This window comes from Eleginops maclovinus, chromosome 9 (assembly GCF_036324505.1).
Source record: "Eleginops maclovinus isolate JMC-PN-2008 ecotype Puerto Natales chromosome 9, JC_Emac_rtc_rv5, whole genome shotgun sequence".
NCBI classification, from domain to species: domain Eukaryota; kingdom Metazoa; phylum Chordata; class Actinopteri; order Perciformes; family Eleginopidae; genus Eleginops; species Eleginops maclovinus.
In genome coordinates this window covers 14,333,189-14,350,820 of record NC_086357.1, presented here as the reverse complement: position 1 = coordinate 14,350,820, position 17,632 = coordinate 14,333,189, and the positions used below count along the sequence as shown (strand labels likewise).

At 39.8% G+C, this 17,632-nt stretch overlaps 1 protein-coding gene across 2 annotated transcripts; it reads right to left on the bottom strand.

The window, feature by feature from the left end:
• Window positions 1–150: 150 nt before the first annotated feature.
• si:ch73-61d6.3 (occludin) lies at window positions 151–17,080 on the bottom strand. 2 transcript variants are annotated; one of them, XM_063890651.1, is made up of 9 exons: window positions 16,837–17,080; window positions 11,996–12,599; window positions 10,954–11,145; window positions 10,587–10,754; window positions 6,345–6,508; window positions 3,772–3,990; window positions 2,614–2,785; window positions 2,396–2,437; window positions 151–1,520 (listed from the first exon to the last, which is right to left on the bottom strand). In XM_063890651.1, the coding sequence occupies exons 2-9, from the start codon at window positions 12,578–12,580 to the stop codon at window positions 1,422–1,424; spliced, it is 1,641 nt and encodes a 546-aa protein (XP_063746721.1). In that variant the 5' UTR covers window positions 12,581–12,599; window positions 16,837–17,080; the 3' UTR covers window positions 151–1,421. The 2 variants fall into 2 exon arrangements, with proteins under 2 accessions (XP_063746721.1, XP_063746722.1); XM_063890652.1 differs by lacking the exon at window positions 16,837–17,080 and having other exon boundaries at window positions 11,996–12,724.
• Between the last annotated feature and the right edge of the window lie 552 nt (window positions 17,081–17,632).

The following is a 17,632-nucleotide window of genomic DNA, read 5'->3' as shown; positions in this document are numbered from 1 at the left end:
TTCTAAGTAGTCTACCAAAAGAGGGCAGCAGCAGCTCACCTTAAGCTATGTGTGATTGGATCATTGTTGTTTCCTGAAGTCTTCCTGCTCTCCCTGCTGGACGCGCGCTGCAGATGCACAAAGCTGCGGGGTCAGCAAAAAATGAATGAATTGTTGTAAAAATAAGGGACAAGTTTATTTAATTTCCAGAGAATTAGAAATGTTTATTATTGAGCGCAATCGTTTTAAGACATCATACCTTTTGGAAGTACACAGTTACAACAATTGGTCTTATGATAGCATCAAAGAAAACAAATTCATACAAAAATAAATGGTTTGCAAATGGTTTGTAAAATAACAACAATGTTCTTCGTAAAAATACACATGCATGACAAATCAAAAGTGTGTCTGAACAATTTTATAACGCACACAAGATCCAAACACTTTGCACATGAAGTGGATTAATACAAAAATGACCAACAAATGGAATCAGCAGATGAACATTTTTCATTTTGGTAAGTGTAGCTTATAAACAGAAACAGTGTTTTTCTAGTTTGTTGAGGAACATGATAAGGAATGTAATAAAAACAGTCTGGATTTTTTAACTCTTTTGCATAGCTTAAGCACAATTTGTTTGATTCAACAAAAAAAAAGCCACTATGGGTCTTCAGTATTTACAAATTACACATAACCTCATCACAAATGCTAGAATATCTCCTAGATCTAATATCTGTAAATTTGTTCTTGATATGTGGTATAAACATGATTAATTTTAAGTATATACAATACAACAAGTCTCACTGGCCAGTTGGTGCCCTTTTTGGTCTCAGTGCATCTATGATAATCAGTATAAAAATCGTAGTTTTAGAAAATACAGTGAAAACACAAGGTCCCGGCAGATAGCAAGTAACTTCACTGACGTTAAAATTAGTTACACTGACAAAGAAGATGAGAAAAAAGCACGATTTTAGTTCATTTTTGACGAAGATAACGCCATGCCAAGGGTGAAAGACACTTTTCGCAAAACAACCAAGCTGCCCGTCTCAGCCTTCATTACGTTCTCTAGAATACTTTTCCACAAGTTGGAGAGCAAACATAGCCTGAGCAAAGTGTTATCGCAGGTGTCTGAAGGTCAGCTGACTTTCATATGACCACACCCTCTGATCCTGAACACTGAAAGCATTGAGCTGTATCTTTGGAAAAGGCAGTGTTTGCTTTGGAAGTGGCAACAGTTAAGCACCCTGCTTCCATTTCTTCATTTTTTTAATACATAACTGATCATGATCATCACTATTTACACACAGTATGTTCCCTATGTGTATATGTCGGTTCTGTACAGGTAACTTTGGTCTCGGCATGTCTCAGGAGTCTTTCTTTTGGAGTGTATGTTGGCCCGTGTGTCTGTGGCTGTCAGAGCTGAGTGTCAGGACTCAGGGGCTTCATCAGTGGTTCTTGTCGTAGTCCTTCACCATGCCTTTGATGTGGAACAGCTTGTGTCTCAGGCTGCGACACGCTTTCTTCTTAGTCTGGTAATCTGTAGTCTACAGGGGAGGAAGGGCAGCAGAAAAGTCATAAATAATACAAAGCAAACAATACAAGTACAAGTATTTTAATAATACTAGGCAGTGAAAATGTAAGCTGTACTGCTCCCATTTTTTTTTGATATTAGTGCTGTGATAGACATTCTGGGAAAAAGGTAAGGAAATAAGTTTTATGTTAAAAGAATACTATAGAAACTAAATGAGATTTCATTTAGATTAAAGTTCATTAAACTAATCAAGTCAGATGATAGAAAAATAACCCAAAACTAGTTTGATTAACAATTTCCGGACTATTGAGCGCACCTGAATATAAACCGCACCAACTCAAAAACAAACGTTGTACATGAATAGGCCGCAACTGTCTATTAGCCGCAGGTTTCCAGGTGTTGTAACACGAGATATTTACACAGAAAGATTTTTAACATTTTTAATTACCGCTTTTTTCCAAACAGTGTCGGAATTGAACAGCCTCAGAATGGCTTCATCACACACTTTCTCAGTCTCTCTTTCGTTGTCTCGGTCTTGAGCTTTTTGCTAGAGCGCCCCCTGGTAGCCATTAGCCCGTAAAAATATATAGATTAGCCGCATCGCTGTTTAAGCCGCAGGGTTCAAAGCGTGTGAAAAAGTAGCGGTTTATAGTCCGGAAATTACGGTAATAGTAATTCTTCATGTAAAAATGTTGTTTTTAGAAGCTGATGATATTTAAAAACATCGCCTTGAGAAAACGGGATGGCTTTTTTGACTATTGTCTGACAAATTATAGATCACACCACAAAAAATAATCATCTAATTAAACGATGAAGAAAATAAAAATGAGCTGCAGCGCTATAATGGAGGTTAGTTTATATAATGTATCATCAGAGAACTCTCCCCACCTGCTTCAGATCCTTCAACTGATTATATTGCTCTGCTGCAACCTGTGGAAGAAATAGGAAAACCATTTGTTATGAGTCTGTATCTTTCAAAAACAATCTAAAGTTGAAAAACTAAATAAATCCTGTATTTCTGTGTATCATTTTGATGCTAACCGAGACTCAGTTTAGGCTCATACATGCCTGTCTCGTTTGGGAGGTGAGCACTGTGTGTATCTGACCTGGTATTTGGCAGAGGTCTCATCCAGCGTGTCCAGCTGCCGGCTGACTTTGTTCATCTGATCGTTGATGTCGTCCATCTCGGCACAGAGGCGCTTGTATTCCCTGAGGTCGGCGTCAAACTCTCTCTTATACTCATGACGCTGAGCATCAGAAGTTATCACTGGGTACGCGCTGGAGGAGAAGGAGGGGTGAGAGGGTAAAAAAGATGACGAAATAAGACCAGCATCAGAGATAGACCTGCATCGGTTACTACACAATGAAGGTGCTAACTAGAACCAATCTGGGTTCTACAGCTTGTCCCATATGAGAACCCATTTTGGTTCCTGATAGGATCTTATATATAGATCCCAGCTGGTTTTACTTAACCCACCAACATTAAAGGGATATACCGAAATCTTAGGTATAGCTTCTAAGGGTGCTAACAAATAAATAGAACCCTTTAATATTTCAAGGGCCTATTATAAGGCTACATAACCCTCTTTCCCTGATTAACCATATTGTATTCTGTATATAAGGCAAACAAATAGTTCAATTCCGTATATTGTATATTTAAACTAACTTCCAATGGATCAATTTAACCATTAGTCTCTGAAATAACAGTTTTCAGAAGCAAATCAGCCTTTCAGGAAGAACACTTTTTGAACCCTTATTTCTAAGAGTGTAGACAGACTTATAAACGTTGACTGCTGAAACACAGAAACGCAGTGTTCAGGTCAAGGAGAAATACATTGAGTGAATTGAACTGCAGCTAAACATAACAGCTTTCTCATAAACTAGATTGACTCCCATGTGTTGTACCTTTGGCCCAATTCTCTCATTACTCCTGAGTACAGCCCATGTGAACTGGCATGCCTCAGAGGATTAACTCTCCTGGACAGACTGCAGCCTTTTCCATGCTATGCTGTTCAAGCATCTGTTTATTTACTGTTCTGTTCTTCTATCCAAAAGATGTTCTTCTGCATGTTTCTGTTAATCATGTCACTATGTTTGTGAGCTTGATTTTCTAAGCTTACGGTAATTCATTTTAATCAACAATCTAGGTCTGGTCCTGCGGGAACAGCTGCAATCTACGTTGAGTGTTCTTAAATAAAGACATTTTCATCGTTAATCCGGACAAAGGATGAGCTGCTCAGAAACAAAAGTACAATCATTCTCACTTCTCCCACTCCTCTTCGTCCAGTTCATTGCCCGTTTCTCCTCCTGTGGTGTACTCTGTCTCATACTGGGACTCATCCACTTCGGGGTTACGCCTGTGTCTCTTGCCCCGGTTGGCAGAGGGTTTGCGGCCCCCGCTGGTCTCCTCTGAGGGGCTGGAGCTGACTCTTCCACCGTGGGAGTACGCTTCTGATGGTCTGCTGATGGTCCTCTCTGAGTACCTGCAGGAAAGCAACATACACATGGAAACTTTAGAATAAAAAATAATGAGAACGTGTTGTTAACGGGAAAGGAACAGGATTTTGTTGGAGAGACATGATTCAAAATAAAACCTTAAAAGGGTTAGCTTTGTGACTGAAAACAACGTGCTTTACTGTTCCCTGGTTTTGGGAGTCACCAGAGGCCCCACAATATCACATTTTCACAATCTTATCTCAATCTTTTACATTTTGGGAATATTGCAGTAACATATTGCAATATTTGGAGTTGGATTCCATCTTTCATTCTAATAATTATTCATTTAGTTATTTCTGAAATACAATATTGATTCTGTTTATCATGTAACAATGTAATATTGCCAAGCATATCTTCCCCCTGCAAACTGTTCCCCTTACCGTCTACTAGTATGTGTGTGTGTGTGTGTGTGGGGGGGGGGGGGGGGAGGTTGGGGAATATTTCCCCATCCCCAGTGGAAATGATGCCCTTGACCATATAAACCAATTCATGCTTAAAGAACATCATGACCCAAATAACAACTTAAAGGACGGTCTGATGTGAGACAGAGCCAGAGTAAACAAATATTAACTGATATGACAGACAGAAGGTAAACACTTTGAACCACTAATCATTATTGTTGCTCACACCCTACAATTTGACTCTGTGCCATGCAGAGGGCCCTCAGTGACCAGGAGGCAGGAACAGCTCTTTAATAATGTAAGGAGGAAACACGCTCAATTTTGAAGGTCTGAGGGGATTTGTAGAGGAATCCAAATCCAGCAGTGCAGATATTACAAGTTCTTACTGAAAAGGCTGCATAATTTCAACAACAGAGCACCCTGACATTCTTTTGCTTATGGAAACGCCAGCTAGGTTTACTCTTTAAGAAAAGGAAATGATTTAAAATAATATTCAGGAGGTTCTGATATGTTAGGAAACTATGAAGAGCTTTTTACTTTTCGTTACACACACTGCAGACTTTAGGACAATAATGCAAACAAAACACGGTGCTTGAGAAATCCTTTCTACCTTTGGAAAGTAGCAAATACATTTGTTCACAAACATCCTGCTTTCTCCCTTTCCTCAGAGATTTGAATGAACAGAAGAAAAAAAAACAGGGAAAGTTAATCCAACAAGGGCTCAAAGGTCACAAACAGAGCTCATTTTGTGGGCAGGGCAATGTTTTTCATGGGCTTTAAACCAGAGCAGTGATTAGATATTGCTTGTGTGAGTCACATGTTGGGAGGTTGGTTGTTTGTGTGGTATCTATACAGCATACTGAGTCAAATGTGCAGTTGCCTCCTTTTTACTATTGGACTGTCCACACATCTGTGCAATTGGAAAGAGATTTACAGCCTAAGTATCTCTTAAAGACACAGTAAAATAATACAATAACATGTCAAATCTCTGCATTTTTGGTTACACTATAAAATCGTATGCTTGTGAGCACTCGTCTTATTAAACCTCTATTTTGTCTTATTGTAAAACCTCAGGGGACTCATCTTAAACTCAGGGGCGTCTATGTATGTATATACTGTATATATATCCAATCAAGTGCGATTGGGGGCCACTCACTATCTTCACTTATCATATTGATCCATGCTTATTGGTCTTAGTAGCTAGCCGAGTGATAGCAAAGGTCAATCTGTCTCAGGAAAGTGTCTGAACTACAGGTCAGCCGGAGCCTGAATACAAAGTCCAATCAATTAGTATTGAGTCTGAGCTCAAGTATCTGCTGGTATCATCAAGGTCAAATGTACTCAATAAGCTGGTTAATGTCCGTAGCAAAATCTCTGGTCCTGCACAAGAACATTCTTAGGATATAAGAAAGCATCCTGTCTGAATGTTCCCTTCTAAAGTTTCAGTTTCTGCCACAAGAAATCCAACTCAAACACACACTAGTTAAAACCGATACATTTAAACACAGTTATATACACTCTGTCATCTCCCCGTTTAAATAGACCAAATATTTTGACCCTATTAATTCGTTTTTATTGGTGAATGTATTGCATTTATGTGCCCTGGATGTTATTAGTGCTAAAAATTGTTTGTATCCCTTTGCCACCATACCAAAAACCCAAATAGGGATAAACAAAGTTATTGACTGATGAACTTTTGAAAAAGAGCGTGTTTTTCCATCATTTGTTTCTTTTCTCTCTGATGGGTGGGAGCAGTGTAGCTGGAAGACACTCATTTCTCTCTACAGCTCGATATCATGGTGTGTTTGCACCATTTAACGATCCAACCAACAAATCTGATTTTAATTCCTATACGTCACAGTGCAGAAGATGAATGCAATCTAGCCTCTGTTTCACTGTGACTGAGCATTTGTCAATACTGAGAAAAAAGTTTCACCCACACGTTGTTGTCGAGGGTGTCCTCATTATAGGAGCTGCTGTCCACTTTGGCGGGGGTGTAGGAGATGACACTGTTTGCTGAGGCGTTGAGCAGCCCGGCCCCCTTCTCTGACACTAGCAGCGTTGGGGCGTCTTGAACACTGCGGCTTTCCTCCACATTGTTCACCTTCAGCAGGCAGGAAAAAGCAAAAGGAACAGAGTTAGCAAACAAAAACAAACAACTTAACCCCTCACAAAGATCAGGTCAGGCTTTAGCCTCCTTTTATGACTAACATCCTGTTAAATCTACTATTAATATTGTCCTCTTTTCCTTACTTCTTAACACGTAAAGAAAAGAAGAGGGTATTTATTGCTTAAAGTTTGAATGAGCCATCAGGCATGTAATTGCCTCAGCAGAATGGAAGTTATCTATTTGGTTCACTCAGCCTGAAAAGGTTGAGAGAAAGATTAAAAAGAATGAATTGCGGCTAATTAGGAAATAAAACCAATTATATAATACATTGTTTTCTCTATCATTTAAAAAATGGATAGATATAGAGTCTTTTTACAGTAACTTGTCTTAATATTTTAAGATTGTTATGATAGTCTTATAACCTTACAAGATAAGTCATTAGGATATCATTCATACACCGAAATATCTGACAATTATTCCAGCTTTTCTCGTATGTCATCGTGAACACCTGGACCGGATGTGCTCCTCCTTTCTTTCTTCTAACAAAAGTAAACTGCGTCTGTCATGTAAATAGGTTCGCCTTAATCTGTATTTTCAAGACCTTCCTGTGAGCTCAAACGTCCTGCATGAGGGAATTCCTCACAATGAGGGCCTCAGGGGTGGACACTGTTTCTCCCCCTACCACTGGGTCCAGTGAATGGATCAATCATTAGTCTCCTTTTACACAACCACTCTACAGATCAGTAAAGTCTAAACTGTAAACGGGTTTTTCTGCTACATGGAAGGCTAACTGGGAGTATTTAAGGAGAAAAACCCATGGGTTGTTTCTCAAATGTAGCACACGTTGTGAAAAGGATGTGAGGTCCCACAAGAAAATGCAAAGGATAAAACTAAGATTAGTAAAATGTAATAAGGCAGGTTTTAAATCAGGCACAACAGTTCTGCATTTGTACATAAAAGAACACTGAGCATTTTGGGGTGATGTTACTTTCAAATACTTCTGGAAAGATCTCAAACTCTGTGGCGCAACGTGCATCGGCACAAGAAGACACTCTATTTTAGCTTAGAGGTGAAAATTCCCTATTCCTGTTATCCTGTTATATATATATATATATATATATATATATATAAACCCTCCTGCTTACAGGGGTGGAACATTACTGAGCAGTCTCTTAAATTCCTCACAGTGTGGGAGCATTTGCCTAGCCCTGAAAAAACAATAATCATAATGGGTGGAGTCAGTGCCAGTGTGGGGGAAAGCTGCCCTCATTTCAACTGCAGGAGAAGCCTGAATAGATTTGAAGACTTTACTTCCTCTAAGAGTTTTAACGATGTCCTCTCAGTGTGCAACACAGCAGCGGCTGAGTGTGTAAGCAAAATAATACACTCTTAATTGCAGGAATGTGCTTCACCAAAGACGATACACTTGTGCTTTGAAAGCCTGGTGAGAATGTTTTGACAGCATGTTATCCTGAGCAGCAGTGCTTGACATTATCACCATTATTTAAAACAGAGAGAACATATATGCCAAAGAGACACATGCCGACTTGGACTGCAACATCTGTATTTACAACTCTAGCTGGCTAATTAAGTCAGCTGTAGATACGCAGGTTAACTACAGAGGTTTACCTTTAATTTGTCTTTTCACTTGATCACACTTAATGTAAAGCAAAGTAAAAACAGATCAACATTTCAATCGACTTAATATGGTATATATTGGTCAAACTGATCACAATAAGAGATTTCTACACCACTCCTCCCAGAAAGAGATCACAACTCGTCACAAACTATCCCAGGATGCTTTCACTCAGCATCTGTGCAGCACTTCAGTGTTTCCAGCATACAAGACTGCCCTGCAGAAACCGCTGTGATGACCTCATGCTGCAGACACAATGCCAACCCCCCCCCCCCGAGCTGAATGAGGCCAGTGTGTGAGGTCATCAGAGCATGCCAGGCCTGCCCGGGCTCAGCAGCAGAGATGGGTCCAGTCTCAGAGCAACCACAACCTTAGCCTGTCACTGGCCTTGTGTTTAAAGGGGCCAAACAAGCCTGATGACTCATTCTGTGGCACAGATACAGCTCGAGGTAGCAGAGGAGTACAATTTAAAAATGCATTGGAAATATGAAGGAAATAAGGACAGGGGGTTTATTGAGGCTTAATATAAAATATGGAAATAATATACAGAAAAGGCTCATGTTGTCTGACCTGTTTTGGAAAAAGTGGAGTCTATAGAGAGTCAAATTCTAATATTTTCCTACTTAAATACATTTATTTAACTTTAAATTAAAAATGATCTGTTATTATTGAAAGCCCTGAACTTTTCAAAGATGGATCTTCTTGGAAACGCTTTGCCTTTTCACTAACCTTTATATTGCAAACATCTCTTTATCACAGTTGTATTAAGTTTTTTTTACATTTACAAGAATACCATTTCTTTTTTGAAATGATGTGCATGTGTACACATCATTACTGTACCTACAATATGTCGGATGACATCAGTGAGCTCGGCTCTATTATCCAACACTTGAGTGAGTCATAGGATTCACTCCAGGCTGCCCTTGTCTGCTCTGCTTGTACACCTCTGGGTGCATGATGCCATGTTCTAGGCAATGACAAGCACTCAAAAACAAACAGCTCTATATAATCAAATATAACAGCATGTCTGTTTGGTGCTTCTTCTGCGATAAAGAGATCAAGTGAGACTCGACGCACGCTCTGCATCCTTCATTGAGTAAATGATTAGATTATAGAGCTAAGCTTGTACAAGTGATTCCTTTAAGTGTACTACTTATTAAAGCTAAATAAATTGTATCCCCCTTCAAATGTATGCAAGCTGTTGTGTCATGTGTTTCTTATGTCAGGGAATTTTGATTCTGTATTATTTATCTCCATACATTTCGCTTGTTTGTTTGCCATGTGTCTGCATGTATTGATTTGTCTTCTTTACACTCAGTGCCTTGCAGCATTTTTAAACAAACATTGAATGCGGACATAATGTGTTGGAGAGGATGCCAACAGTATGTAGAAAACAGAAAGGAAATATACATACAAATATACAGTGCACGGGTGTGTGAGGGTTTTAAACCTGGTTCACAGAAAGTCAAACACTGAAAAAGAGAGCCGTTTCCTGTAACTCATTGCCATTCACTGCATGGAACAGGCATCATTTGAAAAGTGGCAGGTCAAATCAATAATCAACCCATATCACAGGTGACAGTCTCACGTGACTAGCTATGTTGATTAGAAAACCATAAAAGGGAGGCTCTCTAGAAACCTCCTGCCCGCTTACTATCTTCTCCGGTGGTTAATAATTACTCAGAGTGAAACCAGGTAGTGCAGCATGAGCAAACAGTCACTGACTGCTATCAGCTATGACCCTGAACAAAGTGACTCAGTCGGAGGAAACACTGTGACGGTAATGTGACCGTCTCCCTGCTGGAACCTGTAAACTCATAAAGATCAGGTTAGGATGCTAATTTCTGGACATTCAACCATAAAGAAATTGAAACAATGAGAGTTTTGAGCTGGTAAACAACATCTGGTCACATTTAGTCCGAAACAGTAACAACTTTGGGAATGTGCCGTTTATCTTATCATCTAACCTATCTTTATAACTGATGAGGACCCAAGCAGGATCACTGTCTCACTGATGGCCTGACTTCTTTCCGACTTTGCAGTGAAACATTTATGTAAAATGGTTGGAAACACATTTCTGTCAGGTACAGATAGGGAAAAGCACATGTCAATTGGTTTTGGTGGTAAAACCTCTGATGCAGAAAAAACACAGATCTTTTGAGCAAATCCGTGGGAGAACATTGTATTACATCAACTTTTCTTAGGCTGGATTAAAACTCTATGTGACGCAGTTGATTTGACTGCACAAACTCAAGGTCAGTTAAGGTTTTTAATCCCATGTTAACCCAGGAAACTGGGACTTTGTTTTGTTCAGTCTCGTTTTGTCTATATTCCAGTTTCTGTCTACTCCTATGTATTGTACGTCACAGATTTTGTACCAATAAAAAAAAATATATATAAGTAAGTGATGCTACCACCATCCTGTTTTTCTCTTACCCATTCCTCTACGTCTCTGCCCTCTGAAGCTTTTCCGCCGACGAGAGGCTCTTCCCAGTAAATGTTTGGTTTCCCATATCGCCAGATCTTCCCTCTTGTTTTATGTGCAAAAAATGCTGCAACACCAAAGGCGATGACAACCAGAAATCCACACACCATGGCAACTCCCTAGAAAAGCAAGAACATAAAAATAAACGTAATGTGATTTACTCAAAGATTAGTGAACACAGGACTGATAATATAGGAGATATTATTTCATATTTCCCACGTGTGAAACAGCAACGTTTCTCCAAAAGTTGGTGTATGATACACAAGCTAACCCAAAGCATTTTGTAACATTCATTGTAGGGAATCTATATCTACACACCTCCTGGGGGTCCACAAAGCAGTAATGGTAGAGATACTGGTTGTACATGGGGAAGCCTCCCACTCCTCCCATCTGTGAGTAGCTGGTCTGGTAGAGGTTCTGGCACATCATCAGCATGGGATTGTACATCATGCTGGAGGTGCCCTGGGCCATAGGGTTCACCCCGACGATGTAGACAATGCTTATGATGCCCTGGAAAAAACATTGACAGTCACTGATATTAACAATGAGACAGTGTATCCTTCAGATTGACCTATAGTTGGGTACCTCACTCCCTGCCTCATCAAATATAAGCCAGGCAACACAGAAAGATCATCACAAAGCCTTCATTCAGCAACAATCATATCAGTGCAGTCATTTTCTGAACATCCTGTAAGTGATGAATGGTACGGTGCAACAAGTTTTGTTCAAAGACTATCTAGCATTTTTTTGTCTGTTTGTCTGTTTTATCAGCTAGACACTCTCAACTTTATTATAAAGCACCTTAGAGAATGAATTTGCCGAGCACAAAACAGGGTGTAACAAACAAAAGTATGTAAACTTAGCATAAATATAGTTTATTGTTTACTCAGCAAGTAGAGCACTGGGATCTGAATGGAGTGAAACTGTGCTCATAGAGTCTTATTTCATATCAGACTTCTGGTATTCAGGGTTTTTCAAAATCATGCACATAAAAACACAGTCATAACAGAAATAGGAGTTTCACAGTTTGCTGTTGCTCGGGATGATACATTTTGAGATGTTTCATCAGGAAAATGCTTGTGTAATTCACATATCACTTTAATGTACCTTGGCCTACAATAAAGAACTAGTTATAAGACGGCAGAATTTAAACAAACATATCTGTGTGCGCTGTAGGTGATTTCACAGTATTTCATGTTTGGTGTTTTTAGGCCTGTGTGGACTTGCCACTGGTGTGTATAATATGGATATAAACAAAACATGGTATGCATCCTCCAGAAAAAGTGATTGGACACCCTAAATAACAGAGAGGTGAAATGGCAACAACATGAGGAAACTATAGCATGTGGATGAGTCTCACCTGCAGGAAAGCCATGATGACGCTGGCTATCAGGAGGATCAGAAAGAACTTCCTAGTGCGGACCGTGTTGGATTTAGAGAAGCTGGTGATGAAGAAAGACAGTGCCCCTATAAAATTAATGGCTGCCATGGCAATCATGGCGGTTTTGGCTGAGTAAGGTTGGATGTAGGAGCCATAGCTACTGCCGTAGCCTCCTCCATAGCCACCTCCATAACCAGAGTATCCCGAGCCGTAGCTGCCCCCGCTGTATCCACTGCCGTACCCCATACCCATTCCCATTCCCATTCCCATTCCCATTCCATATTGCATGTCCCACATGAGCGTGGAGGCCACGCAGGCAAATATCGCCACACAGAGCACGATCACCGTAGCCAGCATGGCTTTGATGATCCCCGGAGGTGAAAGCCATTTGTAGAAGTGCTGCGGTCTGTCCTCAATGTAGTACGATCCTGGTGGCGGAGGGTATGCGTTGTAATCACTCTGAGGGCCTTGGAAGCTGCCTGGAGGGCCAAAGCCATTGTTGGATGGCGAACTGAAGGGAGGACTGTAGACAGGAGGACTCTCGTAGTGCTGCTTGTCAAACATTGCTCAAAGATGCCCAAAACTGAAAACCAAAAACAACAAAACAAAATAAGTTTGCGGGTAGTCGAGAGAGCAAAGTGTACTCCACAGAGCAGGAAAGAACTAAGCCGCTCAGTTTTTCAGCAGCACTGATATGAGCTATGCTACTTGGAGATATGGGAAAGTTAGGCGTGACAGTCTTCGGTAATGACATGTAGTAACAGAGCAGTGTAAATGTTTTACTAATTTCAAGCGAGTGTGATTTATGAGGGCGCGAGTTAGGCTTGTTTGTGCATATTTTTATTTCAGTCAGGTTGCGTAAATTACAAAGAACAGAATGGTTATCACTTATCATATCATAAACTAAATCAGACCTGCTCTCCTACATAAACATAACATAAAATAGAAATATTAGAGGAACGACAAAAGTAAAGAGGTCTCTGACCCAGCAAAGTCAGAGTGGAGATGTCGGCACCAGGACGGCGAGGGCAGCAAAACAACAATACATTCCTTTTTGCCTCTTCACAGGCAGCAGGAGTCCCTCTCAGCCCCCACCATGTCCAACCAGACTTTGAACATTTCACATCCCGCCTCTGGCTACTTTTTTGTTTTCTTTCTCACTACAAATCTTACTGAGAGATATCCAAGGACACAGTTTACACAACATAACAATGCCCATTCTTCTACATGGAGTCTTACAGCGAGGGGGCGGGGTGGTTGCTAGCATGTTTGAGTAAAAAGGCATGTAAACAGCAAAGCAAAGTTAAAGGAGAGGATAAACAATTAGATAAGGAACATTAATGCCTCTTTTTCTTTCTATGCCAACTGTAATCTCAACCTGATACAAACACAATGCCGAGTCCTTGTGGCAGACTGTGACATCTATCCTACTAAGTATTACTTTTGAAGCGAGCTATTTCTTTAAGCTGCAACAATTGTTTGTGCATAAATGGCAGAAAATGCAGTTTTTTGCCTCTCTAACCCCATCATTTCCTGATTTTCTCAGTTTTTTCCTATAATATAGTGAATATCTTTGGGGTTTAGTATGAAAAGGAATCATGTAAAGACATTTGAGGAACTGGGATGGACATTGTTTATTATTGTTACATTATATAGAGCTATTAATTAATTAATTAATCTACCAAAAATTAAAGGGTCAGAGTTTGATAGCTCAATCTCAAACGATGTTTAGATTTGTATTTAAAGCTATTATTTGCAGCACTTGGTTCATTTATCATCAAGAAATACATTTGCAGGTGCTCTATCTTTCTGACCCACAGCACAACAAAAAGAAACCTTCTTTCATTTTCATCTTGCTCCTGTTGAGCAACCCTGTTGGGATTTTGAGGGAGGTAAGGGCCATTCAGAGAGGAAGACATACAGATGGACGGACAGACACAGTCCTTGGCCACAGTCTCCAGTCTGTGGTGATAACTCTCCTCCCTTTAAGGGTCTCTGGCACTCACAGCAGAAGAGGTCTCGCCTCAGAGCCTCCATCCCAGACACCTTCCCATTATTCCTTCCCTCATTCCTCCTTATCCTTCATCCCCCTGTCCCACTACTCTCATTCCCCCCCCCCCTTTTTCTCTCTCCCTCCCTCTATAACTTCTTGCTTTTGTTTCGGGAGCAGGAGGGGCAAAAGTCAAGGCTGCTTGTCACGGGAACAGTGTTGCCATGGAGTTTGGTTTGAAAAAAAAAAGCTAAGAAAATTGGGGCACTGTCTGTGGAGGATCAAACAAGGGCTCCTCTGTGCTGCTGTGGAGAGGGGCAGGAGAGAGGAACCAAGAGAGGGGACGACAGGTGGATGCATACAGCGGTGTCTTGTGTCCTTTATTGTTGATCAACAGTCTGTCTCTAAAGCCAGGGGGTCTTAGTCTGATTTCTACTGCTAGTATTTGATTATACCAACAACTTGCTGGAAATAATGAGGCACAGGCTCTTTCTGAGAAACCAAAAAACAGCGAGGACCAAACAACTGTTAATTCTACCTCCCATGGCCTCACAACACCATTAGGCGAAGTCCCCTATCAATGGATTATGTTTGGAAAACCACAACTTTTGGAACCCCAACTGGATTTTGGCCAGTCTACTTTGTCAATGGAATAAAGTAGGAGTTTTTAAAGGTCGCGTTTAAGAGGGGTTCTATTCTTTAGGATGCAAAAATGACATGTACAGCTACTTTTACTCTGATAGAGCAGCAATGGCTAAACATGTTATGTTTTGTCAGGTTTTATTGTAATAGTTAGGGGAAAAGGATTTGGTTTTGAACTTTATGTCAGATAAAACAAAGCTTTTGGTGACAATAACCTGGGCACTATGGCAGTTCCCATCATATTTAGACATGTTATAGACCAAGTGATTACAACATCTTGTTCTGGAAATTAGCTTTGTTGTAAAGGCAAAGCTTAATGATTGTTTTACAGCAAATTCCCTACAAAAAGTGAAGTGTACTTAAAAGCAAAGCCATTTTTCTGAAGCAGCAGCATCGCAGCGATAGTAGGAGAAACAGTAGTAGTAGTACTAATGTGTTGTTTGTCTAAAACTGGATAACACATCTTATTTTCATGCTGGGCAGAAAGCAGAGTGTTTTGGACCAGAGTCGCAGGTCAGGTCACACACCCACCAGCCACAGCCTGAGCTCCTCTACAACACAGAGACTCTATCATCTGCTGCTGATAATGGAATTCCAGCCATACAGTCACATGTCTCACATCTGTCAAAAACAATTAGGCCCCTGCCTGATGTAGGTTGGGACCCACTGGCATACACACAGGAGTCAGCCAAGACTTCCTGCCCAAACACACCCCCCTGAAAAATCTCCTGGGCCGTAAAAAAAGTCAGTAAAAATTGTGGAAAATAACAAGCTGTGCAATCGGTTGCAAAAATTCAGAAAATGTTTTGTAGAGATGTTGATTCAACTTCATTGACATTTAAGAGACTGTGGTGTTGTCAGTATGCAATATGAAGTACTCAAGAGCGTTTTCTAATATGTTGTCAACCCAATAATATCAATGAAGGTAAATGATGTCAAATAAAAATGAACCTGAATAAAAAGTAAGTATTGGGTGGATGTATTTTTTTAACTTTGAACTGCGTTTTATGCTCAGTGATATCTTTTACAGGGCTATTTATAACTTTAGGCAAGCTGAAGACAATTTTCTTCTGCTATATTTATACGTATTCGATTCTGCTACTTCATATAGTATTTATTGCAGGGCTGCTGTAGTGGAACACCGTGTACCTAAACAAGACCTGAGCGTTATCACAAGACTCTCATTATTCGTCACTGTGCTATAAACTACAGTTTATACAGTCAATCGTGGAATTGTAGTTATGGAAAAAGCCTCTTAGGTGTTCAATTTGTCTTTACAAAGATATAAACACACTCATCTTCTTCAGAATCATCACAATAAAGGATTACTAGTTGTGAACCTGCAGTGATTATTGATTTTATTTACAACTGTTAGGTTACTTTGTGTTATTGATACGTATGGCTAGTAATAGAAACAAGGTACATTACCTCAAGTACTGTACTTAAATACAATTTTGAGAGACTTGTACTTTACTGGAGTATTTCAATTTTTTCTACTACAATTCAAAGGTAAATTGTGTACTTTTACTCCACTACATATATTTAATACCTTTAAACATTTGGATTATTGTGTGAAATACAAATGAATAAGACTTTGATTATACCAGGAGTCCCATACACAAGTCATTAAAACTAGCTGCACCTTTGTATTCAGAACATACAATATATTATTCTGCCATTTGCATTTTAGGTGTTTGATTTTTGGTTTAATTTGATGCTAATACTTTTGTACTTTTACTTGAGTAACATTTTGATTGCAGGACTTTTACTTGTAACAGAGTATTCCTGCACTGGTACTTCTCCCACCTCTGTACTTAGCTTAAATCAAAAAGCCATCAGATTTTCTATTAGCTACAGTAGACTATAGCGTTGCTGTTAAGGGACAGGTTTACTCGATAGGATGTCTTTGAATTGTTCCGGGAGATCGTTCGTTCTAACCGAGTTCCCTATCCCCAGTAACAACCTGTAGCTAACTGACTCGCTAACTCAATAACGGTGTTAGCTAACTGTCGTTTACTTAGAAACAAGAGGAGGGGTCCCACCTGTTCACCCTTACTTCTTTCACTCAGATACTCTTACGGCAAATACTTTAAATCGCTTGATAAAAACATATGAATGCTTGTTTATTCATGTGTAATAACTATAAAAAATGATTTTAAAATCACTTTGAAACTGTATGTTGTCTTACCTGAGAATCACTGAAGGGGAATAGCAGTCAGAGCGTTTCTTGGTCAAGGGTCTCCTTCTTCATAAAGTTTTCAACAGTTGAGAAAATAATAAAACTGTCGTCCGGAAATTAACGTGACTCAGGTGATATATTAACAATAAAGTGAGCCTATATAGTGTAACCTTAAAACCGCGACTTTAGGCTGCTGTCCCGGGCGGACGGAGAGACAACGGTTTCCTTCACAGCTTCTGAACAAGTGCTTTGTCCCGCCTGTCCGCGGTGATGAGGCCTGCCGTCCCACCGCAGCACCACTACACCGCCGAGGCTCATCCGCCAGAGGTCGGGCTATCTGCGGTTTACAGAGACTATAAAAGTACACCGAGACACTGGAGAAAAGTAACTTTCAATATTAGAGAAATGATTACCAAATATAAGTGTGTAGTATATATATCATCGTAGTCTACCGCCAGACCAAGTAGTTATTGAACAGCGGTGTTCCAAAGTAAGTGTACTTAAATACAAACCTGAGGTACTTGTACTTTAAAAAGTATTTTCTTATAAAACTCTACAGTTCAAAAAACAACTTGTTACTCAACAACAGCAAAACTAGCGTTATTAACTTTGCAGATATTGCTACAAATATAAATCAACTCATGAATTACTTATATTTTAGGTTAAGATACCCAGCACAGTAATTTAAAAGCTGCAACATTACAGGACAATTAGTCCGTCCGTAATTATAATAACTATAAGTATGATTCATTTCTGCAGATGAGTATTTTCGATTATGATATGTTACCTTTGTTCTGATTGTGAA